The following is a 27,122-nucleotide window of genomic DNA, read 5'->3' on the forward strand; positions in this document are numbered from 1 at the left end:
AAGATCCTTTAGCATTTGTTGAAGAGCTGGTTTGGTGGTACTGAATTCTCTCAGCTTTTGCTTCTGTAAAGTTTTTTATTTCTCCTTCATGTTTGAATGAGATCCTTGCTGGGTACAGTAATCCGGGCTGTAGCTTATTTTCTTTCATCACTTTAAGTATGTCTTGCCATTCCCTCCTGGCTTGAAGAGTTTCTATTGAAAGATCAGCTATTATCTTTATGGGAATCCCCTTGTGTGTTATTTGTTGTTTTTCCCTTGCTGCTTTTAATATTTGTTCTTTGTGTTTGATCTTTGTTAATTTGATTAATATGTGTCTTGGGTGTTTCACCTTGGGTTTATCCTGTTTGGGACTCTCTGGGTTTCTTGGACTTGGGTGATTATTTCCTTCCCCATTTTAGGGAAATTTTCAACTATTATCTGGTCAAGTATTTCCTCATGGCCTTTTTTTTTTTTTTTGGTCTTCTTTTTCTGGAACTCCTATGATTTGAATGTTGGGGCATTTAACATTGTCCCAGAGGTCTCTGAGGTTGTCCTCATTTCTTTTCTTTTCTTTTTTTTCCCTCTCTGCTTAATTTATTTCCACCATTCTATCTTCCACCTCACTTATCCTATCTTCTGCCTCAGTTATTCTACTGTTGGTTCCCTCCAGAGAGCCTTTGATCTCATTTATTGCATTGTTCATTATTGATTGACTCTTTTTTATTTCTTCTAGGTCCTTGTTAAACTCTTCTTGCATCTTCTCAATCCTTGTCTCCCTACTATTTATCTGTAACTCCATTTTGTTTTCAAAATTTTGCATCATTTTTACTATCATTATTTTGAATTCTTTTTCATTTAGACTCCCTATCTCTTTCTTTTTTGTTTGGTTTTGTGGGCTTTTATCATCTTCCTTTACCTGCTGAATATTTCTCTGCCTTTTCATCTTGTTTAGGTTGCTGTGTTTGGGGTGGCCTTTCTGTATGCTGGAAGTTTGTGGTTCCTTTTTATTGTGGAGTTTCCTCACTGTGAGTGGGGTTGGACAAGTGGCTTGTCAAGGTTTCCCGGTTAGGAAAGCCTGTGTCGGTGTTCTGGTGGGTGGAGCTGGATCTCTTCTCTCTGGAGTGCAATGAAGTGTCCAGTAGTGAGTTTTAAGGTGTCTGTGGGTTTGGTGTGACTTTTGGCTGCCAGTATTTTTGTGCTCAGGGTTATGTTCCTGCGTTGTTGGAGAATTAGCTTGGCACGTCTTGCTCTGAAACTTGTTGGCTCTTGGGTGGAGCTTGGTTTCAGTGTAGGTATGAAGGCTTTTGGATGAGGTTTTTTCAACTAATGTTCCCTGGAGTCAGGAGTTTTCTGGTGTTCTCAAGTTTTGGATTAAGGCCTTCTGCCTCTGACTTTCAGTCTTATTCTTATAGTAGCCTCAAGACTTCTCCATCCATACAGCTCTGATGATAAAACATCTAGGTTAATGGTGAAAAGATTCTCTACAGTGAGGGACACCCAGAGAGGTTCACAGAGTTACACAGAGAAGAGAAGAGGGAGGAAGAGATAGAGGTGACCAGGAGGAGAAGAGGGAGAATCAAAAGGGGAGAGAGAAGTCTAGCCAGTAATCAATTCCCTATTTGCTCACCACAGTCTGGAACACTCAGAGAGGTTCACGGAGGTCCATAGAGAAGAGAAGAGGGAGGAAGGAGATAGAGGTGACCAGGAGGAGAAGAGGGGGAGTCAAAAGAAGAGAGACAAACTAGCCTTTGATCAGTTCCCTAAGTTTTCTCCATAGCCCAGAACTTCCAAAGAGATTCACAGAGTTAAGTAGAGAAGAGAAGGGAGCGGGAAGAGATAGAGGTGACCTGGGGGAGAAAAACGAGAGTCAAAAAGGGAGAGAGCAATCAAGCCAGTAATCACACTCCTAAGTAAAAATGGGTACTGAAGATTGGATTGTTAAAGGTACAGAATTGTTAACAAATACCAAAAAGCAAAGATTAAAAATCTAGAGTAGAGGTTAGACTCTCAAAAATACAATATTAAAAAAAAAAATTGCAATAGTTATACAAAAAAATGAAATTTGCTTTAAAAATAGGGTCTTTTTTTTTCAAGGTAATAGTAGGTTTTAAAAATGAAAATTAAAGGAGTAATAAAGAACTTAAAAATAAAAAGAAATTTTAAAAATTAAAAAATGATAATAGTCAAATATATCTAGGAATTTCTCTGGCACTGTTGAGGGCAGTGTGTGGTCAGTTCAGTTTCAGGTTGTTCACTGTTCCACCTTTTACTTCTTCTCAAGGTCTATAGGTCCCTTTCAATGTAGCCAGTGCTAACTTCAGGGTTTTATTCTGTTGCCCGTGTCACTTCCCTCTTTGTTTATTTTGCCTTCCTTTGTTTGCAAGTCACTTCAGTATCTAACTTCTGCCCTGACACAAGGGGGCGAAGGTGGTCATTTATTTAGGCTCACTTGTTCAATTGTGCTGCAGGGAGGGAGGAACACTGCAAACAAATATCACTGGTGTGTGTGGGGAGTGCTCACAGTGTCTGGGCCACACTGGGTCTGCTCCCGCTCACGGCATGCGTGCTTTCCCGGTCTACACTGCTCAGGCTCCAGGCTGCTCTGCAGCGGAACTGTCTAAGGCGGGCCCTGGGTTGCGTGCACTTCTAGATCTACACCGCTCATTTTCAGGTTCTCGGGTTCTCCACAAAGGCACAGACGCCAGCTGGGCCTGAGTTTTGTGCCCTTCCCGGGTCTGAGCAGCTCAGGCAGCCAGGTGCTTGGCAAGCGCACTCTTCCCAGCTGGATGGTGCGTCTTACCACCTCCCTGGTCCCAGCCTCTTCGTTTCCTGGGTGTGCAGCGGGAGCACTGTCTCAGGTGTGCTGTGTGTCTCTTCTGGGGTGCTGATCTCCGGCTGCGACCCTCCTGATGGATGTCAACCGTTCAGGATCTCAGGAAGACTTGGTTGGCAACTGGGAGCCTCACAGTTTGGTAGGGGATGCCGTCTCTGGGGCCAAGTTTGCCCCTTTCCTTTCGGCTCTGGCTGTCGCCCACCTGCCTCCCTGCCTCTGGCGGGGGATGGGCCGGTCTGCAGCCAGCTGACTCTCCTTTGGTATTGGCTCAGTTCTTTGTTCTGTGAGCGGCGGGCAGTGTCTTAGGTTAGAGCTTTCCATGGGAAAGTTCTCTCTCTCTTTTTCCTCTCTGGCTATCCCACAGTTTGGGTTGCTATCTCATGTTAGCTCCCTCAGATTGCCCTCAGGGCATTCAGGCCCGTTCCTTACCCTAAGCAATGCAGCCAGCACCTCCCTGTTCAGCCCCCACTTGCTGGTGGCGGACACAAGCGTCTGGGCTACTTCTCCGCTGGGAGTTGCAGTTAGGCACAAAATCTGTGGGTTTTATTTATTTTTTCCTCTTAGTTATGTTGCCCTCTGAGATTCCAAAATTCCCCACAGACCCACTGGTGAGAGGGTTTCCTGGTGTTTGGAAACTTCTCTTTTAAGACTCCCTCCCTGGGATGTGTCTCCATCCCTAACTTTCTTGTCTCTCTTTTTATCTTCTATATTTTGTCCGACCTCCTTTTGAAGACAATGGGCTGCCTTTCTGGGTGCCTGGTGTCCTCCCCCAGTGTTCAGTTGTTTTGTGGTATTTGTTCAGCGTTCAGATGATCTTTTGATGAATTTGTGGGGGAGAAAGTGGTCTCCCCATCCTATTTCTCTGCCATCTTAGGACCGTCCCCCCAAAGAATGTTTTAAAAATTGCTTAATTTTTGAGTAAAGCAGGGACATAAAAGCACGTGGAAATCTACATGTTTATTGTGTTTCTAAGTTTGCGGTACTGAATAACTTTCCAGAAATGAAAGATGACTCATAAGCCTTCCTTCTGTCTATAGTAATAATAGTAATATTAAATTATGTAATGTAAATTGTTAGGCTGAGATGCATTTTGGTAAATTTGTACCTTATTAGATGAACTGTCTCACCAAAGCCTACAAAAAAATTAATGTGGAACACCTGATATTTGACTGTGTTTCCAGATGGAGGGACAGCTTGACAAATGCCATCATAATTTACAACTTTAAAAAAGTGTACTGTGAATGCATTTGCAGTAAGCTTCAAACAGCTTGGATTATTTACAGGTACAACTGTGTTTAATGTGGAATTTCAATGGATTTAAAATATTATTAGATTCAATCACTGATCATGGAGTATAGGTGTGGCATATGAGCAATGTGATTATATGCCTTAATTAAATATCTCAGAATAGAATACATCTGTTTGGTGAGGTTGAGGAAATGGTAAAATAACATTTAAATTTTATATTTGATTATTGAGTATCACTGAAGAATCTCTCATCTTTGGAAAGATAGCATATTTGGGGCTTATCCTGTATAGTGGTTTAGGAGAATAATAGTCACATAAAATAAAAATGGAAATACAGTTCTAACTCTTACGGATAACTTGGACACTTATACCTGTAAAACAACCATAAAAGAAGTATGGATTGCTAATTGATAAGATCTGTATTAGTGTGCAACCTAAAAGAACACTTAAATCTATATCTCTGTGGTCAGGAAATTGACTATTGAAACTTTCTGGTTAACCTGGAGAAGGAATCATATGTATTACAATTATATATATGTCATATGTGTATATGTGCACACATGTGTAAATCCTCTTTCTCTCTTTCTAAATATATGTACAATATATGTATGTATGGGCTCAGTGGTAAAGAATCTGCACCAATGCAGAAGATGCCGGTGATGCAGGTTCGATCCCTGTGTCGGGAAGATCCCCTGGAGAAGTAAATGGCAACCCACTCCAGTATTCTTGCCTGGAGAATCCCATGGACAGAGGAGCCTGGTGGGCTACAGTTTGTAGGGTTGCAAAGAGTTGGACATGACTGAACATGCACCACTACTATCCATATGCATGTATACATTAAAAAAAAATCTCCAAGAAAGAGGATATAGATGATCTGGTGGTAAGTAGAGTATGATTGTAGGAAGATGAAAGAAACCTGACTTCGGAAAATTAGTCCAGGAAAAAGAAAGTAGTTTGACACATTTTAACTAGAAAGTCATTGATAAATACTATGATTTTACTTCCCAGGAATAAGTAGAACATTGAGAAGAATACATGGTAAAGTGAAACTACAGTTTCTGAAACAAACTGCTTAGTGTGTAAATCTACTTCAGGATCTACTGAGTTCATTCAGTCACTCAGGATTTCTCTCGTATGTTTCAGTCCTGGCCTAGAAACTGAATATTCAGTAAGCGACCAAGCCAGATATGGACCCTCACTTCCTGGTGCTTACATTCATAAATAGATGCCACATATATTAAATCACACTCAAATAAATAGGCAAATAAAATCTGACAGGGCTATGGGGCTTCCTTTGTAGCTCAGTCGGTAAAGAATCTGCTGCAGTGCAGGAGACCTGGGTTCGATCCCTGGGTTGGGAAGATCCCCTGGAGAAGGAAATGGCAACCTACTCCAGTATCCTTGCCTGGAAAATCTCATGGACAGAAGAGTCTGGTGGGCTGCAGTCTATGGGGTCATAAAGAGTCAGGCACGACTGGACAACACTTACTTACTTACTTATGGAGAAAAAAATAGGGTGCCGTGAAAGGATAGCAGAGACAGGGTGGGTCTAATTTTGTTGGCGGTGGGAATGGGTCAGGGAAGGTTTCTTTGAGATCTAAAGTACCAGTGGAATGGAGGATATGTACAAAGGTAGAAAACTGGTAGAAGAAGCTAAGATTACTTTGTAACTGGAACACAGTGACTCTTGGCAAGAGAAGCCCTAGGGTGAAGCTGCAGAAGAGGGGAAGGGCTGGTTATTCAGAGGTCACTATTAAGTTTGTATTTTCTTCTGAATGTAGTGGGAGTCACTGAAAGATTTATTCTGTGTGTGTGTTTTATGAGCCAGTTAATACTTTTTAAAGCTTAATCTGCAGTGAAAAGGAGTAAGAATAGAAGTTGGTGGCTCTTGGTGGGTTCAGTGAACATGGAGAAATGAAGAAATGTTCCAAGATGTATTTAAGAGGTTGAATTCTGAGAGCTTGGGGATGCTCATTAAATATGGGAGAAAAGGGGAGTCAAGAAAGATTTCAAGGTTTCTGTGTAACTTTCTACCTTCTCTTAATACACTAAGAAAAATGCACCCATCTCCTAGTAAATTCCAGGTTCTGGAAGGTAATCTGATGGTTTGTTTAAAAAAATCTTCCCACTCACTCATGATAGTGAGCACTCAGACCCCATTAATTCTGCCCTAATCCTTCTTTTACCTTCCAGGCAGGCATCTCAGTCTCCTATTAGTTTGCTCATTTCTTTACTCTGAGTAACTTCCCATGATAGAGATGTTTCTTCTTGAAGACTATAGCCAGAGCACCTAACATAGTGTTTGGTAATGAAAATGTTCAATAAATATTTATTGAATGAAATGATGAACTAATGAAAGAATAATGATGAAGAGGAAATACTAGAACCCAAGGTGCTCACTGTCTAGCTAAGAGAACTAAGAAGTGTGATAAAATCCTTAACAGAAGTAAGCAAGACGTGTTTCAGGAGAAGAGAAGAAGACTGAGGGAGACATCGGGAGTACAGATATACTCAGAGGTGAGGAGAATATTTTCTGGATTGAAACCATCTGCAAATGAAATAGCTCCCTCCCCAGCAAGCTCTAAAACAAAACTTAACAACTCTTGACAAGAGCTTCACGTTTTAGAATTTTTTTTTTAAGGCCATTAGAATGGATTGTCCTGTAAATACACAACCTGGATTCTATACCACCTACAGGACTTACTGCTTGCAGCTTCTGATTGGAGAAATTTTTGCTCACCTCTATTCCTGGCCCCTCTTCTCGACCCGCCTCGCCTCCGCCCCTAGGGACCGTCCATTTTCAGACAACTCTTGCCCTTGCCAGTTCCCGCCTATTTGTTGAATGCACGGGGGAACATTTACTACCTTATCCCTGAGGAATTCTGAAGATGCAGTTGCCAAAAGACAATGTTTCTGCACCTCGGAGGGCTCCTGCGGAAGGAAAGAAAAGGAATAATTTGTTACTTAGGGCGCCGATTGTTTTTACCTTTAATCCTGCAGCTCTCTCACATCTAGCCCCCACCTACTGCCTCGAACAGTTATAGAGCAAAGGCCAGTCCCGAACGCCAGTGCGCTCTCTCCCTCCCTTCCGGCTGCGAGTAGCAGGAAAACAAGCTGCTAGGTGGAGGGGCGGGGGCGGGAGCCGGGGCCGGGCTCCAGTCCGCGGCTCTGCCCGCTGTGCGGGGCTAGAGGAGCCGCAGGGCCCGGCGCGCAGCCCCGCCCCGGGGGCGTCACCGCCCGGCGCCCGCCCCGCCTCCGCGCCTCCGGCCCTCCGCTTTCTATTTCTAGGGGCGTTCGGGCAAGCTGTCACTTTCGTCTTTGGCTGAAGCCTGAGGACGCGGAAGGTTCGTGGCAAGGAAGCTCCAGCCTCCGGGCATCGCCATGGCCCCTGTGCTAAGCAAGGACGTGGCGGATATCGAGGTACCGACTGCGCGCGGGCTGGCGAGGGGAGGGCGGGGAGCGCAGCTGGTGGGTGCCCGAAAGGCCGCTGCGGCCACCGCCGGGCCGGGAAAAGAGTGGGAGAGTCGGGAAACTTTGCCTCCGCGGGAGGTCTGCGGACGAGGAGGAGGAGCAGCAGAGGCGCCAGCGCCCCGCGTGGGCTGGCGGGGAGAAGAGTGGGAGTCCTCGGCTGCAGGGGTGTCCTTCGCGTTGGGACCTGGCTGTTTACTTCGGAGTCGGGGTCCGAAGTTTCTGGGTGGCCGTGACTGAAGCACTAGAAGAGTTCGAGGGAGATGGACTTTCTCATAAGGGCGTTCATTTCGCGGTCTATCCCCCACCTCCTCTTTTACCCTGTAAGCGTTTCGGGATACCTGTCTGCTACCCCCACCTCCAGTCGCTGAATTCTGCCCATTTGCAAAGGTGGAGGATAGAAATAATGGAAATCTATATGTAAGCTACAGCAGCCACTGCTAGCCTTAGTATTGCTTATGAAATCACATAGGGAAGAACGAGATAGGATATTGAGAACATGAAAAATACAGTGCCTTCAGAAATACAAAATAAACTGTATATTTCTCTTCTCAACAGTTTTTTTTTTTTAATTTTCTCTTGCACTCTGTTTCTGTAAAAATGTCATCTTTCTTCCTGTGAATAAAGCCCACCCTGAAGTAACATGACCGTTTCCTTCAATTTCTCCCTAGGACCTTTTTGTATGCGACGAGAGAAATATAATTACAAGCCGTGATTTTAGACATACTAATCCAGTGTTCATAGTTCTGAGCTAAAATAAACTGCTTTTTAGTTTTTTGTTGTGTTTTGCTTGGGGCTTTTTTGTGCATGCCTGTGTTTTCTTAACAAATGACATTTTCCTTTCTTCCGTCCTTTCAGTCTGTGGCTTAAGTAAAACTTTAAAAACCACCTGTTTGCAAAAGAGCTGCTTTGGCCACTGCGTTGCCTCTAACATTGATTGTAGGAACTTTGTGTTTTGTTTGGGGGATGGTAGTAGTGTTTTCTCCAGACTCCATACTTGGTTTGAAAAATCCATCGTAGTAATTAGAGCCAATATATGACTGAGCACACACGCACAAGCTGTGTGTACATGTCTGCTTAATTTTACTTGTGGTTTCTCTTGTGGATAGCTTACTTTTTCATATTGATCAGTGTGATATATTTAACCCAATATTTATTCATGCACAAAGTAAAAGATGATTGATTTATGTTGTCCTTTTTGGTCCTTGTTACTTTGACTTAACCACCTCCCGCCCCCCCCCCCCCCCCCTTAAGCTAACTCAAATAGTAACCTTCTGACAACATTCAGGTAGTACTGATGTACTGATTTCAGAGTTAAGAATGTCAGAGGGCTGGCGGCTTTTGGAGTTTGAATTTCTTTATTGGTAGCTGTTTTGCATTTGTCCGTGAAATCAGTTCTTAACCACATTACACTAAGGAAAAGATGCCACTGACACATTAATGACCAGTTTAATTTCACGAATTGTTTCAACTAATACTATTTAAGAAGGTCAGACTCTTACATTTACTCACCTCAATCTAACCTGAGTCAGCCTGATATTACTTGTAATATGGAACAGTGGTATTTAAGTTTTTTCAGCTTTTATGTAGTTCACACATGCAACACACTTTAATCAGTAACATCTTTCATCACACATAGTTATTTTCTTTTCCCTCAAAGTAATATACAGGATTTCTGAGCTAGAGTACCATGAAAAAGCATGAAATTCATCATTAAAATATAATGCAATGTGGAAAAATACATTAAGTCTAGAGGAATACATTCAAGTGTAGATGTCTCAAGTGATCCTATTGATTCACCAAAGTTCATTTTTTTGAATGAATTATGAAGGCTCAGTTTTCTATCAAATTTGAATGCATACATTGAATTTGATTTTTTTGAATGAATTCATTAAAACCATTGTCTAGAAATTTATCTGCTTGTGACCATTGCCTTAGTCTCAAATATGTGAAGCACACCATCTTTAAAAAAAATTATCAGTGTAAAACAGAGTACATGTTCAATTGATAAATGTGAAAAGAACAGAAGGTGATAGTGACAACCCACTATAACAGTGATTTAATTTTCCCCTTAAGCTACCTATAGAACCTCAAGTTTCAGTGAAGCAGCCAAGAAATATTTTATTTCTGGGGCGAAAAGTTATTGAGGTTTACAGAGTTATTTTGTGTGCTCACTCCATATTTCTAACCTCAATCCAATATTGCATCTGGGTTTGAAGGGCTGAGAGCATAAAAACCAGTCAGAAGGTCACCAGACTCCAAAACTAAAATATCCCTGGGTAGGAAGATAGGGATAGCAAGGACGCAGTGTTAGATAACAGGTACTCGGCAATAGAACCTAGCTCACAGGCTCAAAAATTATTGTCATTATAGAAGATGTATGAGAAATCAGACATTTTTCCAGATATGTTAATGTGGTTCAGGACCACATTGCTTTGGAATCTGGGGCAAATTGCCTATGGTTGGGGTCTATTTCTATGCCTTTTTAGACAGGTGACTTTGTTCAAATACCTAACTTCTCTGTGTCACATTTGCATGATTTGCTAAGTAAGGAGAATAATCAGACAAGATAACATGTCACACCACATCTTCTCAAGAGAAGAACAAAATATGATAAAATTAAAAATTTTGAACAACTAAGGAAAATCACTGCCTATGAAATAACTGTTATTTTAAAGTTCATTAATGGTAGCTATAGACTTTTAAAAGATATTTTACTTTGTGGGCTTACTTTTAGGATACAACTGAATTTTATCAAGAATGACTTTTGAATACAAATTCTTTGGGGAAGGTTTCAAAAAAGGTGACTATCAGACACTGATCACTTTCTCTGACCTCAGCAATACCTTCCCAATAATTCACTTAGTTTGAATCAACAACTGGTCTAATGTCAGTATCTGTACTTTTAAAAGCAACTAAGAAGGATTTTGGAAGAGTTCACTTTTGTTTAGTGTCTTGTTCCTCTCCACTGACATGGATAATTGAGAATTTACTATAAAAGTATAGCTGAAGAAAAATGTGTGTAGGTACAGTGAGCTTTTAATTAACTCTTTGGATATTAATAATTCTGGTAAGTATTTATAACTGAACTGAATTTCTATATACCACTCTACTGTTTCCACAACCCCAAGTCAAGATTTATTCTTAGAATTATCAGTTAATGACTCTTTGGTAGTTATAAACTCATTTCAAATTTACTGTGAATTAAAAAAAAAAGATTTCAGTCCAGTATCCACAAAATCATAATACTTTTAGAGTTAAATAGAAACGGTTTTTGAATAACTGATCCTATAACTTTTATTCATTTGAGAAAACAGTTGAGAATTTTGTGTTTGTTAATTAAGAAAATTAGATAATAAAGTGATGGCTTTGGGAAATGGGAGTATAATGGTAACAACTTGGAGAAATTAAATTTTTAGGAGAATTTTGAATAAAGGCTAGTTAGTTGGTAGAGGTGGTAAAAGATATTGCAAGAATGTGCTTTATTATATCTGCTTTTGTCCCTGGGGAGGGAGGAGGTAGATCCCAAGAAGAAAATATGGACTCAGCTTTGCAGAAGGTATGCATTATTTATTTATATAAACCTAATTTTTTTTTAAGTCCAGTTTTATTTCCTTGCTTCTATTGATTGGGTGCCACAAATCTCTGGGAATGCTATCTTGATTTGCTAAGGCTTTTAAAGCATTAAAACTAAAATTTCATTTTTAATTTGTTTTGTGAGTTTGCATTGTTAAAAATATCCTTGTTCTCCCTACTTTAAGCTGTCCTGTGGACAGTACTTAATTTTAAAGTATTTCTCCTTTCTAAGGAATTTAGCAGGGCAGTAGGAAAATGCCTGATTACATGATTTGGAAAGTTACTCCAAATTTGGAGTTATTTCAGTGGAAGCTCCTTATAGCTTTAAGGTACTATACACATTTCTATAGTTAAGAATGGTCATATATATATATTTTTCATTATAGTTTTTCTTCTAAATTCTGCCTCCTACCCATGAATTCAGATGACTCGCTTTCAGTGATTTAATTAAAAACTGAGATTAATGACTAATGATGAATCTATCACTAGGGAGATTTTTAGATTGGATCTGCTTAATCTTAATCATAGCAGATAGTGTTGACTGATTGCTTAATTGTAAAAATGTGCTAAAATTCAATAGCCTCCTTTCTTACATTGTAGAAGGAATATCCAGTTTTGGAACGCTCCACCTTTGCAGTGAGGAATTAATAAGAATACTATGAAGACCTCTAATCAAAATGCTGAGATAATTGGATGATCATTAAGCAATCATATCTTTCCTTAACTATTTGAATACAATATTTTACCATACTCTGTATATGAACTGGCAACACAAGAGCTGAAAAATTGACCTTCCTGTAGGATAAACAGGTGTGGTCACTTGTGGGAGAATTCAAATAATTAGCATAATGTTGTCACAATATTAGAAATACTAAAAAAGACAATGAGACTGAAAAATATTTCATGTCATGAAATAATGTGACAAAGAAGCCATAAGACATTTGAGATAGTCTAGGCCTCAGTGTGGCTAAAGAGATTGAAAATTAGAACTGGCCAATTTGCCTTTCTGCTTCTTAGCTAAATGGACACAATGATAAATAGTCCTTAAAACTGTAAAGAAAATTCTGTGTCATTTATATCCTACCTTAATTAAAAAATACTTAATAAGGCATTCTAAGATTTTGAATTTATCTATAATCAGGATTTTGATTTTCAAATGTGACATGCTTGCCTTCTGGACTTCATTTCCTCTTAATCCTCCATATTAAGACAGAAGGTGTTTTTTGGCCTCAAACATCAATAATGTGGGTGTTCACAGATATCCTGGAGCCAGTTATACTACTGATAACTCTTAATAGGATTATGTCTTTCCTGTGGTTTATAATTATTACTGCGTCCATTGCTTTTAATTAAAATGTTATACTAGTAGATATGAAACATCTATATTTAATTCAGCATATAACTTTTCTTTCAGACTCTTCACCATAGTTATCTATATATTGATGTTAGGAACTCATTATATTTATATAAAATTTTTGATTTTGTACTTCACAAAATTAAGCTTCATTTCACGGTTAGTTTAAAAAACAAACACACTGTGTTAAAACAGGTCTGTGTTCACATCCTGCCACCAATATTATATATATTTTTATTTGTATGATTGTGGTCAAGTTATTTCCTAAACTGTCATTTCTTTCTTGGTCAGTTGGATTTAATCTTAATTTATTTCATGTGCTAGATATAGGGATTAATTGGAGTCATGTACATACAATGACTCAGCATCTGTCACTTGAAATATATGTCTCTTGAATAGTAGTAGTTATTTTATATATTATGATTGAATGTATGTTATACATATGTGTTATATAAATGTCATTTGGTTAGAATATTCTCCAACTCCAAGAATTAACTAGTGGTATCAAAGGCTGTTAAAATATGTGAGGAAAGAGAGAGTTAATGAAGTTAGAAGAATTATGAGAGAGGCTTATTATAGATTAAAATATGTTGAAGACATGACTTATGAGTAAATTCCTGAATTATTTTTGTCAGTATTAACAATGAGATGGGGGAGTTTTTCAAATTCAGGTCAAATTAAAAGGACTGTCTTCATTTTGCTTTTTATTTCTATTTAAAAATGTTTTTAGTACCCACTGAATAGCAAGCCCTAACGTGTAAGCTGTAAAAGATTTAGAGGAAGTATGTGGTGAAGGCTTTATCTATGTAGGATTGTCCACATCTAATACACTGTGGCAGAGAGTCAAATGTAGGAGTCCTTCTGCTCCTAACCCTTGCTGTTTCACTGCCTTTGTACATGTGGATTGAATTGTTGGTGTTTTTCTGAATGTTTTTATGACTAGGTCAGGTCAAACCATTGGTGAAATTTACTTCTTGGCATTCTCAATGATATTCAGAAGGAATTATTGTTATTCTTCTGTGAAAAGAGACCCTTATGTATCATTATTTTAAGAAAAAGTGTCCAGCTCCATATCTCTTGTGTTTAACTGGACTAAACTTACAGTTTCTTTAAGCCATAATATTAGCTTCAAAGAAAGTTTTTTCTGGGCTTCTAAGCATCCTTACACACACTATATTTGTATAGTATTTTATACTATATTATTTATTTATATATATTATATATTTAATATATATGTGTTTAATATATATTATATACTGTATATTACTGTATCATATACTATGCAATATATATATAATATTATACATTTTGTTACTGTTTTATGTCCAAGGAAGGAGGGAATTGGAATCAACCTATTTTGCACCAGGAAAAGGTAAAGTGTGCCTTTTCTAAAGGATGACTCAGATAATAAACTTTTTGCATTACATTATAATAATTTAATTTCTTTGAGGATTTCGGCTTGGTTGTGTAACAGCATTCTCACTATCCTCTACCTCTATCATAATAATTAAAGAGACAATCTGTGTTCCTACCTCCCAGGTGCTTGGAAATTGATATTATGAGTGCTTATGAATGTCCCCTTGAGGCAATCCTGACTAGGCCACTTTGAAGAAAAATCTCTTCATCAATAATGAAGCCCCGAGGGCCACTTCTCAGGGGACCAACACAAAATTACATGTCAACTCCAGGCCTGATTTATACAGATGGTGCTCAAGGATGGAGCCTGACTGCACTTCTCGCTCCCCCAATATTTTATTACCTCCCACTCTGCTGATCCTCCCATGCCCCTTCCCGCTTTCACTTCTCTCCCCAAGCCTCAGCCTTCAGTTTTCACCTTGTCTTTACCTACTCAAAATTGACTCCCCTAAGTAGATCCACTTCTTTAGTCCTTGTGAAATCCTTGGAATGATATTAAAAATTGACCATAGTAGCATGTTAAAGCTTTAAAAATCTGAGTATATTTAATTAAAGGCCAAGTGAAGATCTTCAGCAAAACAATAGAAGATAATGTGTATTTGCTATATGTTAATGAAAATAAGCATCCTGGGATAGGGGCCAAGGTTGGGCATATTTTTGCTCCACAAGATAGATCCTTTGCGTCTGACCTTGTGGAAGTCACTCAACCTCTGAGAATAGCCCTGCTGATTCCTCAACAAGTTTGTTATTTATCAGTCTTTCAATGATGGTTTGTGATAAAATATGGGATTGGTGAAATTGTTTGGAAACATGACCTGCTGGGTGATCATATTAAGGAAATGCAAGGTGGTGGTGTCAGAGCTAGTATATTTTACATGCTATGTAGGATTAAGTGCACCATTTATACCAGCTGTGTGGATTTGATATACATCTGATTTTTACTTTTTTCATGCTTGCCTGCTTCCTTTTCTTTTTTAATCAAATAAGTCTTAATCTCCCCTGAGCATGCAGAATAAGTCTGATTTTTCTATATATGGCTGGAGTTCTGTGAAGGTGATCTGGAATTCATAGATTCATATTTTGTGTGTCTGTAGGACGATGCTGTCTTTAGGAATTAAGAACAGAGATTCCAAAAAGGAATCAGTTTCTCCAGTGTGCTTTTTGATTGATAACTGTCAGTGGAAATTAGAGTACAAATAGCTGGGTCCCCAGGCCCACAGAAATACAAGTTACTTTTCTTGGACTCTGCACCACAGTGTCTTCAAAATTTTGGGGATCTTCTGCTAAATATTCTTCCATGACAGATTTTGGGGAATGCTGGTGTAAAAGCTGCTCAGTAATTCAAAGAGGAAGTTATTCAGTTCCCCTTCACAGATCCCTGGGAATAAATCATGACAACTTTCACAGCAAAATATTCTTTTTGAGGGGTTAATTTTCATTAAAACATTTTTTCATTTCTCTAACAATTTAAAAATTATTTTTAGTGATCATTATAGATCAAAGGGTAAAGAGATACAAAAAAGGGTGAAAAGAAGACCCCAAACATACAGTCACACCACATAAAACAGTCATATGCTAATAGTAATTTAGTAGTAGCCTATACATGAGGTTTTTTTCCCCTAAATAGTTTAATCGTATACAATATTTATATATTTATTGAGGTATAGTTAATTTACAATATTAGTTTCAGATGTACAATATTATTCAAAATTTTTATATATTATACTCCATTTCAAGTTATAAAATATTAACTATATTCCCTGTGCTATACAATATAACCTTGTAGCTTATTCATTTATACATAGTATTTTGTATATCTTAATCTGCTACCCATATCTTGCCCTTTTTTCCTTTCTTCTCCCTACTGGTAACCACTGGTTTTGTTCTCTGTATCTGTGATTATGTTTCTTTTAGATATTTTCATTCATTTGTTTAATTTATTTTTTGGTGTTAACATGTAGTGTTTGTCTTTCTCCATCTGACTTATTTCACTAAGCATAATACCCTCCAGGTCCATCCATTTTGTTGCAAATGACAAAATTTCATTCTCTGTTTTGACTGAGTAGTATTCCAGTGTGTGTACACACACACACACACGGCCCCATCCACCAGCAAGCAGGCTGCCTTAAGATCCCTTGAACACACAGCCTCTGCTACATATGGCCTGTCCACCAGTGGGCCTGGGACTTGATCCCATGCATCAGAGAGCAGGCACTAGAATTCATATCCCTAGGGCCCTTCAACCAGAGACTCCAGAACCCAGGTCTTCCCTCAAGTGGGCAGGCAGGAATCCCAGAACCCGGTGAGTTCCAGCCCCATCTGCTAGTGAGTGGACACCAGTGCCAGTTCAGTTACAGCTTGGTGGCCTGCCATGGCAGGGTTCACCTTACTTATCAGCAGGCCGACACCACTCTGAGAAACCTTGGCCAGCTGCCCCAGGTTCTGACTCAGCAGTGAGTTAACATAAGCCTTTAGATGCCCTGGGGCCATGCAGCCAGAGACCCCGGGAACTGGCTCTGCCCAACAGTGAGCTGGCACTAAGTCTGGGATCCCATGGACCCTGGCCCCGGTGTCCCATGGAGCCCACCAGTGTCCAGCACCAGCGTCAGACTCAACCAACCCTGGCCCGACCCACCAGCAGGCCAGTATCAGTTCTGAGATATCATGGACTCCTCAGCCAGTTGCCCTGACTTCCAGCTTCACTTATCAGCACCAAGTTTGGGACACCCAGAAACTCATAGCCTGCCATGGCAGGAACAGGCGTTATCTACCGGCAGACAGACACTAGATCCAGGAATCTTAACCCTTCACCCACCCACTCCAGAACCAGCTCTGCCTACCAGTTAGCCAGCACAAGTCCTGGGACCTCCTGGGGTTCTCCAGCCAGCTGCCTTGTGACCTGGTGCTGCTAACCAGTAGCTGGCAGCCTCTGCACAAGGCAAGACCTGGAAACCAACTGGACGAAGGAGCAGCCACATCTACCAAACCACCCACTGTAGTCAGCCTGCTGCAACAGACGTACCCATGCAGCCTTCGTAGGTGCACCCCTGAAGCATATAGCTCTAGTGATCCGAGGGGACTGTACTGCTGGGATGCATAGGGCATCTCCCACAGAAGGCTGCTTTTCTCAGGTCAGGAAATGCAACCAACCTGCCAGATAAAGAGAAATACAAACAGCAATTTAGACACAATGAGGCGACAGAGGAACATGTTGCAAAGGGTTAAGGTAAGCCCCCAGAAGGAAAGCTAAGGAAAGAAGAGGTAGACAATCTACCAGATACATTGTTTAAAGTAATGATTGTGAAGATGATCAAAGAACGTGGGAGAAAAATGGATGAACAAAGTGAGAAGTTAGAGGTTTATAACAAACAGAAAATATAAAGAGAAACCAACTAGAGATGAAGAATACAGTGGTTGAAATGAAAAATACACTGTAAGGAATAAACAGTAAATGAAATGATAGAGAGGAATGGATCAGTGAGCTAGAAGAGTAGTGGAAATCACTGATTCTGAACAGAAAAAAAAGAATGAAAAAAATGAGGACAATTTAAGAAATCTCTAGGAAAACATAGTAAAAACTATCTCATAAAAACATAGCAATATCTGCATCATAGTTGTCCCAGAAGAAGAGAGAAAAGTAAGAGAACAAGTTTGAGGGTATCACAGGTGAAAACTTTGCTAGTGTGTGAAAGTACACAGACATCCAAGTCCAGGAGTCACACAGAGGCCCAAACGGGATCAACCCCAAAAAGATAATACCAAGATGTATTGTAATTGAAATGGCAAAAATTAAAGAGAGAGAATATTAAAAGCAGCAAGGGAAGAGTGATGAGTTATGTCGAATGGAGCTCCCATAAGGCTATCAACTAACTTTTCTGCAGAAACTCTATAGCCATGGTGTACTTAAAGTGATGAAAGGGAAAACCTACAACCAAGAATACTCAACCCAGCAAGACTTTCATTCAGATTTGATGGAGAAATCAAAAGTTTTTCTAGACAAGCAAAAGGAAAAAGAGTTCAGCACCACCAAACTGGCTTTACAAAAAACATTAAAGAGGCTTTCCTAAGCAAATAAAAGGCCAGAACTAGAAACATATATCAATTACAAAAGGAAAAGCTCATTGGTAAAAGCAGATACACACTAAAGGTAGTAAATCCACCTCATACAAAGCTAGTAAAAAGATTAAGAGATGGAAGTAGCAAAATCATCTATATCTGCAATAGGAAGTTAAGGGCTACACAAAAAGATGTAAAATATGTCAAAAACAGTAGTAGTGAGGGAATGAGGAATAAAACTGCAGGATTGTTAAATGTGTTTGAAACTAAATGAGCAACTTAAGAATCACATACGTGTATGTATGTATATACATACATATATAGTTATGTACAGACCTCATACTCAATATTAACCTCAGACCCAAAATCTATAATATATAGCACACAAAAAAGAGAAGGAATGCAATCTTACATTGGCCTTTTTATTCTGTCAGAAGCATTTCCCTACATTCTTAACTAACTTTTTAAATAGTTTTAAATAGCAGCATGAATCTCTGGGAGTGGAGATAACAAAGTTTATTGAAGATAAACTTCATTATCTTTTTATTCATGCTTTTGATCTGTGGTGTTGGAGAAGATTCTTGAGAGTCCCTTGGGGTTCAGGGAGATCCAACTGATCAATCCTAAAGGAAATCAGTACTGAATATTCATTGAAAGGACTGATGCTGAAGCTGAAGGTCCAATATTTGGTCATCTGATGTGAAGAATTGACTTGTTTGAAAAGACCCTGATGCTGGGAAAGATTGAAGGTGGGAGGATAAGGGGACGACAGAGGATGGGATGGTTGGATGGCATCACCGACTCAATGGACATGAGTTTGGGTGGACTCCAGCAGTTGGTGATGGACAGGGAGGCCTGGTGTGCTGCAGTTCATGGGGTCACAAACAGTCGGACATGACTGAGTGACTGAACTGAAACTTTATTATCAGACATTTATTTTGTTTTTAGCATAGTTATGAAAAATAATGCTTCCAACAAATTTTTTTTCTTAAAATACTGTAAATATTCTTGAGAGGGAGGCTTTAATGGTTTATAGCACATTTCAGTTACACCTTTCTAACTTACAATGATTCAACTGAATTAAGCAACTTTAAAAGTTATATTTAAAATGGAAAAGGGGCTCATTATTGAGTGCAAAGCCAGAAGGGACAAAATGGAATTGGAACCAATTACTCATTTGCTTCATCCTCATACCACCAATACAAGGCTATGAAATGACATCAGGCATCTGGAGGTCATTTCATTTGATGTGAATATGGTTTGATTTGGACTTGGTCCTGACTGATGCTTATTTTTAGTTTGTGGCTTTATTGCCCAATGATGGTTCCTTATTTTTTCTGCCCTGGGATGACAAGATAAGTAAGGGGGGGGGTGTCTCAAATTGTTATTTTGAATGGATAAATCTCAGATTGTCATCTCGAATGAATATAATACCAGATGTCCCAGTTTGTGACTAAGGATAGAAACTCTTATATGGAAGTCCTACTACCAAAATCACTCTACCAGTCCAGATTCTCGAAGGATTCTTTCCCCTTAAGTCTTTACATCAAAAGAATGAATAATATGTGTGTATGTGTGTATGTGTGTGTGTGGGCATGTGTATATATACACAAGCACATGCATGTTTGCACTTTTTCCCTTTTTCTTTTTCTTATAGTACTCAAGATGAAAGGGGCAATTAGTGTAACTACTTTTGCCTCAACACAGTTGTGTCACAATGACAAATTTAATAAAGCAAAACATTTTTCTTCTGTCCTAGGTGTTTTAACCAAAATAACTTTTTAAAGAACATTTCTTGTCTTTTTTTAATTTTTAAATTTTTTATCTTTTGACAATGCATCCCAGCATGTGGAATCTTATTTTCCCAACCAGAAATCAAACCCACACCCCCTACATTGGAAGCATGGAGTCTTAACCACTGTACCACCAGGAAAGTTCCAAAATAACTTTTGATTCATGCTTCACTTTAAAGCTGAAATTTACTTGAAACCTGAACTCTGAAGATTGGTATTCTTAAGCCTGTATGTTTTTTGAAAGAGATAAAGCATTCATAGAAAATTCTTAGATGATTCATGAAAATTACTGCCCATCCCCTCTTCATCCCCAAGCTAGATAGTAGTAAACAAAACTTTAAAGTATTTTTATACGAGTTTAAGATCACATTGAAAGGATGCTAACTGCAGGTAACCTATTATAAGGATTCAAAATACTTGAAAACTGTAGTAGAATTTTATATGGCTACTACCAGTGTTTGAATGTGTAAAAAATGATACCCTTTTAAGGTTAATAATGATTTTTATTAAATTTTTAAATTAAAAAAAATGATAAAAACATCAAATGGTTTGATTCCTGGGTCGGGAAGATCCCCTGGAGGAGGGCGTGGCAACCCACTTCAGTATTCTTGCCTGGAGAATCCCATGGACACAGGAGCCTGGTGGGCTACAGTCCATGGGGTTTCAAAGAGTTGGACGTGATTGAAGTGACTGAACACACCTAACTGAAAAATGTGGGCAGTAATAGTAACGTACCATAGGATTGTTGTATGGTTGAGGGAGACACTACATATTTAAGTTTTGAACACTTAGTAGCTGTGCAATTATCAGCTATCAAAATATCAATGGCTACCAATTATTGCTTTTATTCTAAGGGGGTTTTTATCCCTTTGAAAATATGGAATGGAGGAGAGGGAAAGAAACCTTGAAGTTAAATTTTCACTGAGTTTGGGCAGAGGGCAGTGTGGTAATCAAGGGGTTGGTACGCTGAGAGGAACATAGAGTTACAAGGAGTAGAATACAGAGGAAAGATGATGTGAAGATACATGAGAAAAGATTGCCTTATGACTACGCAGGCTGAGATAGAGTGAAGCGTCTACATGCCACGTAATGCAGAGGATTGCCTGCAAACACCAGAGACTCCACAAGACACAGTTCCAGAGGAGACAGGGCAGTTGACACTTTAATGTCAGACTTACAGGCCTCAGAACTGTGAGCCTGTGGTTTTACACCACTCAGTTTGTGGCATAATTTTTTAATGACAACCCGAGCAAATGAATACAGATTTTAATATGAATTGCAGAAAAGCAGGGATATTTGTGGAAGGAAGGAAGAGAAGGAGGGGTGAAAGTTTGGAAATAGAGATAGTGAGGCTAGGGATAAGCTAAAGTTTGTAACAGAAGAGAGCTTTATAAATTCACATTCATAGCTTAAGGAAGTAATTAAGGTCAAATGTCATAATGTATTTTAAAGAGCCCTAAATATGCTATTAAAGTCCTGGTTCTGCCACTGTATGGCTTTGTCAAATTAGGCTAATTTCTATTCATAAAATGGAGATCATGATCCTTTTCCTGTCTACCTCACACTATAATTGATTGGAACAAATGAATTAAGAACAAATGCATCTGTAAGCTGGATTATCATGAAGTCATTTGACTTACAGACATGTACAGTACTTGTATGAGGGAAAAGTATGTTATTATCAAATATGATAAAGAACCAAGTAGATAAATTCTAAAATCTACACAGAAAATTAAACATTTTTTTCAAAGCTAAAGTTATCAACAAAATATGTATCTTCATTCAATTTTATAAGTAATTGTTAAGTATCCGCTATATCCTAAGCACTGCATTAAGTATTAATAAAATGTGGGGGCTGGCTAAAAAGATTAATGTGTCTTTCCTAAATGAGCTTATGACATCAGAATGCAATTTGAAGCAAATTCACAAATAAGTATAAATCAAGATAGAAGGTGAAAAGTGCTTGGGTATGATGGTTCAGAATTATGGTGTTAGAATTAAAGTATGCATATTATAAATCCGCTTTCATACAGCTTGATGATTTAGTTTCACACGGCTATTTTCATTTTATTGAATAAATGATAATAGATTCATGTAAGCTTTGATATAATCTTTTCCCACATTCACTACAATCTCTTATAATTCAAGGGCCAAAAAATGAGTTAGGTGTCTGTTTCTAGGGATAGATAGAGGAGGACTGTCCTGACTGAATCAGGTCAAATGTAAGACAGATGTTAGTGCAGGAGCTGGTAGAGTTAGTGGTAAGAGGGTGAAATGTGGGTCTGTGTCCTCACAGCACTTTTTTCCCCCCACCTTACTGAAAAGCATGTTTCCAACCTTTCAAAGATACATTAGTTTCAGCAGTGATGAAGCCAAGGGCATAGAAAGGTTAAATGGTATGACGATAGGCAGTGGTGAGCTGGGAACTAAAAATCTATGAATATGAGCCAGTTTTACATTGCTCTTTATTTAGACATTAAAAAACATGACATGAAAATGAGGAATCAAAGTAGTATAGGAGTGAGGAGTCCTTCAGATGTTACCTCATCTTTTCCCACTGTATGCATTCACAAAATTTCTCAATAAGATGTTTTATATTCAGTTCTTCAAGGAGTCCTTCACATGTGTAAATGAAGCAAAGTATGAATGGCTTCTCATCCACAGACCAGATGGTTGCAGTGGAGGGAGCTGATGAGGCTTCATCAATCACTTCTCAACATGCTGTCAACTGACCAGTTTTGCCCTTTGCCAGGCTTCTTTGACCTCTGACAGGACACAGTCCTTATTTGTTGGAGAAATTAAGAAAAATCGGCAAAATGGACAAGAAAACTGGACTTGGTTTTGATTCTAAATATATATGATATATACGTTTTTTTTCTTTAGTTTCTATGTATTTAGACATATGTTATAAAACTGATTCACTGGACCCCTTGACGGAGGACATTATTCTTTTGCAGTTCTACTTTATAACAGTAATGATGCCACTGTGAAGACAATCACTTCATATTTGAGAATTAGAAAAAAAATGCATTACAAGGGTGTGAGCTGTGATTAATTTATATTAGCCTAACCATTGCCTCTGTTGTGTCTTTAGTACCAATACAATTTTGATTTAATTATGCTACAATGGCAAATGCTTAGAGGTCCATATTGTGTAATTATAATTTGCTCTACAATGTTCAAAACAAGGCAATTTGTCTAGTTCTCAGTTAATCTGAAAATGAAATAAATCAGGAATCTATGTAATTATTTCATTTCTCAATTTTAAAATAATATGCCTCCATAAGAACCTTTGGTTTAAAAATATAACCTTTGGGTTTGATAACCTTTATTCTTTGAGTCAACTTTTCTGGGGATATTAAATTACATTGACTAGTTATGCAAATTCTCATGCTATTACTCAAGCTCACCAGTGCCTTTTAATACCCATGGGAAATACTTTGGATTAGAATGGACCTTTGAGTTCTTTCCATTATTATTAAGGTATTGTTGCTGAAATGTTATGATTACCTTGCTGCCCAGTGAATCCTATGGAATAAGCTCTGAATTATCCCATTGTTTTAATAAAGGCATCTTTAAATATAATTTTTTTATTAGTGTAACAAATGCACAATATAAAGATAAAAAATAAAGAAAGCTTTTAATGAAGTCAGTGGTTCTCTTTACTATTCCTCCCAGTGACGGGGCATTGGCAAACAACTGAGTGGGAGTGGGGAGAGGGGGATGGGAGCAGGGAAGCCATGATTTGCAGTGTTTGCTGATTACTAGATCATAGGCACATTCTCTGTGGCAGACTTTAAACCCTAAAAACATGAAGTTGGGAAAAAAGAAATGTTAACTGTAGGCTCTCCAGTACCCACTGGAGCTGAGTCCAGCACATCACTGACTTCTCAGCTGTCCTCTCATCTCTCCATTCCTTTTCTAGAGGCAGCACTTTGAGTTGTTTCTGTTTTTAATTCACCCACTGAGTCCAGTTTCTATTCATCTGTCACATTTTGGGACACTTTTCACTTTTTCTTTGGCTATTTGCCTAGCAGTTTTAGAAAAGTACAATATTTTAAAAGGCCGCCTAATGGTTAAATTAACATTTTAAAACATTAAATATTTGAGTCTCTGGGTTCCTCTAATAGAGTTGAAACTACCAAATAACAGGCTAGAAGGTAGAAAACAATGAATTGGAAGATAGTTTCAAGGAAAGTTTTCTAAGGAATAATTTTTAAAAGCTATTGGTCCTAAACATATTTCCAGGTTAATAATAGAATTAACTTAATAACCATAGGAAATTTCTACAGCCTTGCTCATGTTAAGTATTGATTGATTTGCTAGAGTAGAATGTTTTGTCTATTTCAAGATTCTGGTTATGGCAGAAGCTCTACTTTAGAACTGATTCATGAATTATGAGAAACACCATATATATATTTTTAAAAGTTTTCAAATAATTTACTGCTGCTGCTGCTGCTAAGTCGCTTCAGTTGTGTCCGACTCTGTGCGACCCCATAGATGGCAGCCCACCAGGCTCCTCTGTCCCTGGGATTCTCCAGGCAAGAATAGTGGAGTGGGTTGCCATTTCCTTCTCCAGTGCATGCATGCATGCTCAGTCACTTCAGTCGTGTCCAACTCTGTGCGACTCCATAGATGGCAGCCCACCAGGCTCCTCTGTCCACAGGATTCTCCAGGCAGGAATACTGGAGTGCGCTGCCATTTCCTTCTCGGAATAATTTACTAGGAGGGTTCAATTTCATTTTAATGAAAATTTTTACTTTCCTGATAAAAATTGTTATGTTCAGTGTAAAAAAAAAAAAAAGGCAAAGGAATCTGAGATCTCATTATCTGTGATAATGTTAAATAACTTGTTTCTAGTCTTTTAAGTTTTTATTTCACTTCATAGTAAATACTACAAGAGATGTATTAATCATCTAACCTTGGTTCCTTAAATCTTAACAAGTGTGTAAATACCTTGACTGTTGCTCACAATCAATTCTGTCATTTAATTATGTAACAACCTTGTTAATTTCCATCACAGTCTTCTTTTAAGTCAAATTCTTCTCTATGCCAAAATAATAACCTTAATTACAAGTTAATATCCATCATTTTTGAGAAAAATGTTTATACCTTTGAATGAATTTAAATGCCAGGAAGGCTTATAGAATGTATGTGGACCTATACAGTGATGGGAAGTGCCTTTTATCAAGTACCTGAAAGTTATTATAGATATTTAGATTGAAATAGAGAACAATAGCTGATTGTTTCCTAGTGGTATGCCCCATTTTAGAAAAGTCTTAAAAGTTAAATGGTTCTGTTTAGTTTGCTCTTTTTACAAAATATTCTATGAATAAAATAATAAATCTCACTAGAAGCTGAATGCTACTAATTTGATAAAATTATTACTCATTACACAGCAATCTAACTCTGCTTAAAATTTATTTTCAGTATGAATCTGTAATATGACAGCTGAAGTGTAAGAAGCTTTGTATTGAAAGTGATGGTGATAATTTACTCATCCTGACATGAAGAGTTATTATTCCAGTGGCAATGGAAAACTTTTAATGCTTAAAGAATTGTTTAAATATAGGGATCGTGTAATCTTTCCTGTGGAAACAAAAGGAATCTAGTTTTATCCAAAAATTATGAAACACTGAACTTCTGACCTAGTATGCCTCTGTCTGGTCTTATTATTTATACACTTGGTTGATTCTTGCTCCATTTCTACCTTTTTACATGGCTTCTAGTCAGACAGAAGTGACTGGGTCAGAGGCAATATGAAATAGTGCATAACTCAAAATATTTGGTAATAATATTCCTATAATATTATTATAATTTGTAATATATTCCTATATGAATATGGTAATGTAATGGAATCAGGAGACTTGGTCCTAATCTTGACCACCTTTAACTTGGGGTGTCCTTTCACCTTCCTAGGTTCATCTGTAAGTGGAGGAGTCTTACAGCTCTAATATTCTAAGGAGGTGCAATTCAATTCATTGTAAACCTCCTTTATATTATATCTACACAAGGTCTTGAAGACACTGAGATGACTCACAGCCAGTCATTATATTCATTATGGGCAGACAGGCACATAAGTAGACCATTTTTTACATTGTGGATTTTACAGTGTGGATCATTGGAACACATGATCTAATAATACATGTAAAATTTTTTTTATAAACTGAAAGTGTTAAGCATGTAATTTCTATTATAATGGGAGTAGTGTTATTTGGCATTTCTAAGTTGTAAACTATATTTTTGGTACCAGAGCATCTGTGATTTCTTCACAATTAAGGAAGCAGCTTTTCAGATAAGATGTCTGGACTTAATTCAAATTTAACAATTGAAAGGCACTGGTAACATGCTGTATTTCACTGTCAATTTTTTTTTTTTTAGCTTATGTGTCATTTGTAAGATGACACCAAAACTCAAGTGATGTGCCAAAATAAATTGAGCACTTTTTCCTAAGCCAGTTCTGTATCCTGACTTTTATTTTCTGTGGTTATCCTTGCTCTTATAATCACAAATTGTTGTCAAGGGAAATAGACATATTTTTCCATTCTCTTGACAGTGTTCATTCATTGTCATCAGCTCCTTCCAGAGCTTCCTTAACAATATTTTTAAGATTTGCCTCTTTGTCATCATTTAACCCCCAAACAGGTAACCAGATATTTTGGTAGATGCTGTGGCTAACAGATAGATGATAGGTTTTTCTATAAGTCTGACTTACTTCATGTCTTGTTTACATTGTTATATGTCCTAAGGCAAAGTTCATTTTATTATTTATGATGAATATGCAGCAATCTTAGAGTTGTATACGTTAAAAAGAAATATGAAACTAATATTATTGGTGCCCATGGAGGAAGTACAGACTAGTGATTAACAGCATAGAGTCTAAAGACAAAACATACGTAGAATCTGTCACTTTCTGGGCAAGTTATTCAACCTATTCACAGGTTTGTTTCCTCACCTTTGAACTGACAATAATATTAGTAAGGGCGTCATAGGATTGTTGTGATGATCAACTTTAAAAACACTTAGAAAAGTGCCTCACAAACTGGAAACTCCCATTTAGAATTAGCTATTACAAACAGTCATCCAGTGCAAAAACACTGGGAAAATGAATTTAAGTATTTCTTCAAATAAGAAACGTTATTAAATTTTGAAAAAAATGAGTTAAACTGTCTTCTTGTTTGAAATATATATTAGGCTGAGAATAAATCTTGAAATTAAATCAGAAAATATTAATAGAGATAGTGTATCTTGGAGCACTGAAGTGTGTAATCTACTACAGTCTGGTAAGTTGGGTTTAACACATCTTGGTTGGGAGTGTATATTGAAGGCAGAGAGTGTACAAATGATGATTATGGAAGGTTTCCAGAAAATAGTTTCTAAAGGAACATTGGGTAAATTT

At 38.0% G+C, this 27,122-nt stretch overlaps 1 protein-coding gene across 5 annotated transcripts in view; it reads left to right on the forward strand.

Moving 5' to 3' along the window:
- Nucleotides 1–7,361: 7,361 nt before the first annotated feature.
- The window catches only part of DPYD (dihydropyrimidine dehydrogenase), a 933,909-nt gene continuing 914,148 nt past the window's right edge, over nt 7,362–27,122 (forward strand). For all 5 annotated transcript variants that reach the window (XM_068962754.1, XM_068962769.1, XM_068962775.1 and 2 more), the window contains exon 1: nt 7,362–7,480. In XM_068962754.1, coding sequence (XP_068818855.1) covers nt 7,442–7,480 — 39 coding nt within the window. In that variant the 5' untranslated portion in view covers nt 7,362–7,441. The remainder of the gene's footprint in view (nt 7,481–27,122) is intronic.

This window comes from Capricornis sumatraensis, chromosome 2 (assembly GCF_032405125.1).
Source record: "Capricornis sumatraensis isolate serow.1 chromosome 2, serow.2, whole genome shotgun sequence".
Classification (NCBI taxonomy): Eukaryota; Metazoa; Chordata; class Mammalia; order Artiodactyla; family Bovidae; genus Capricornis; species Capricornis sumatraensis.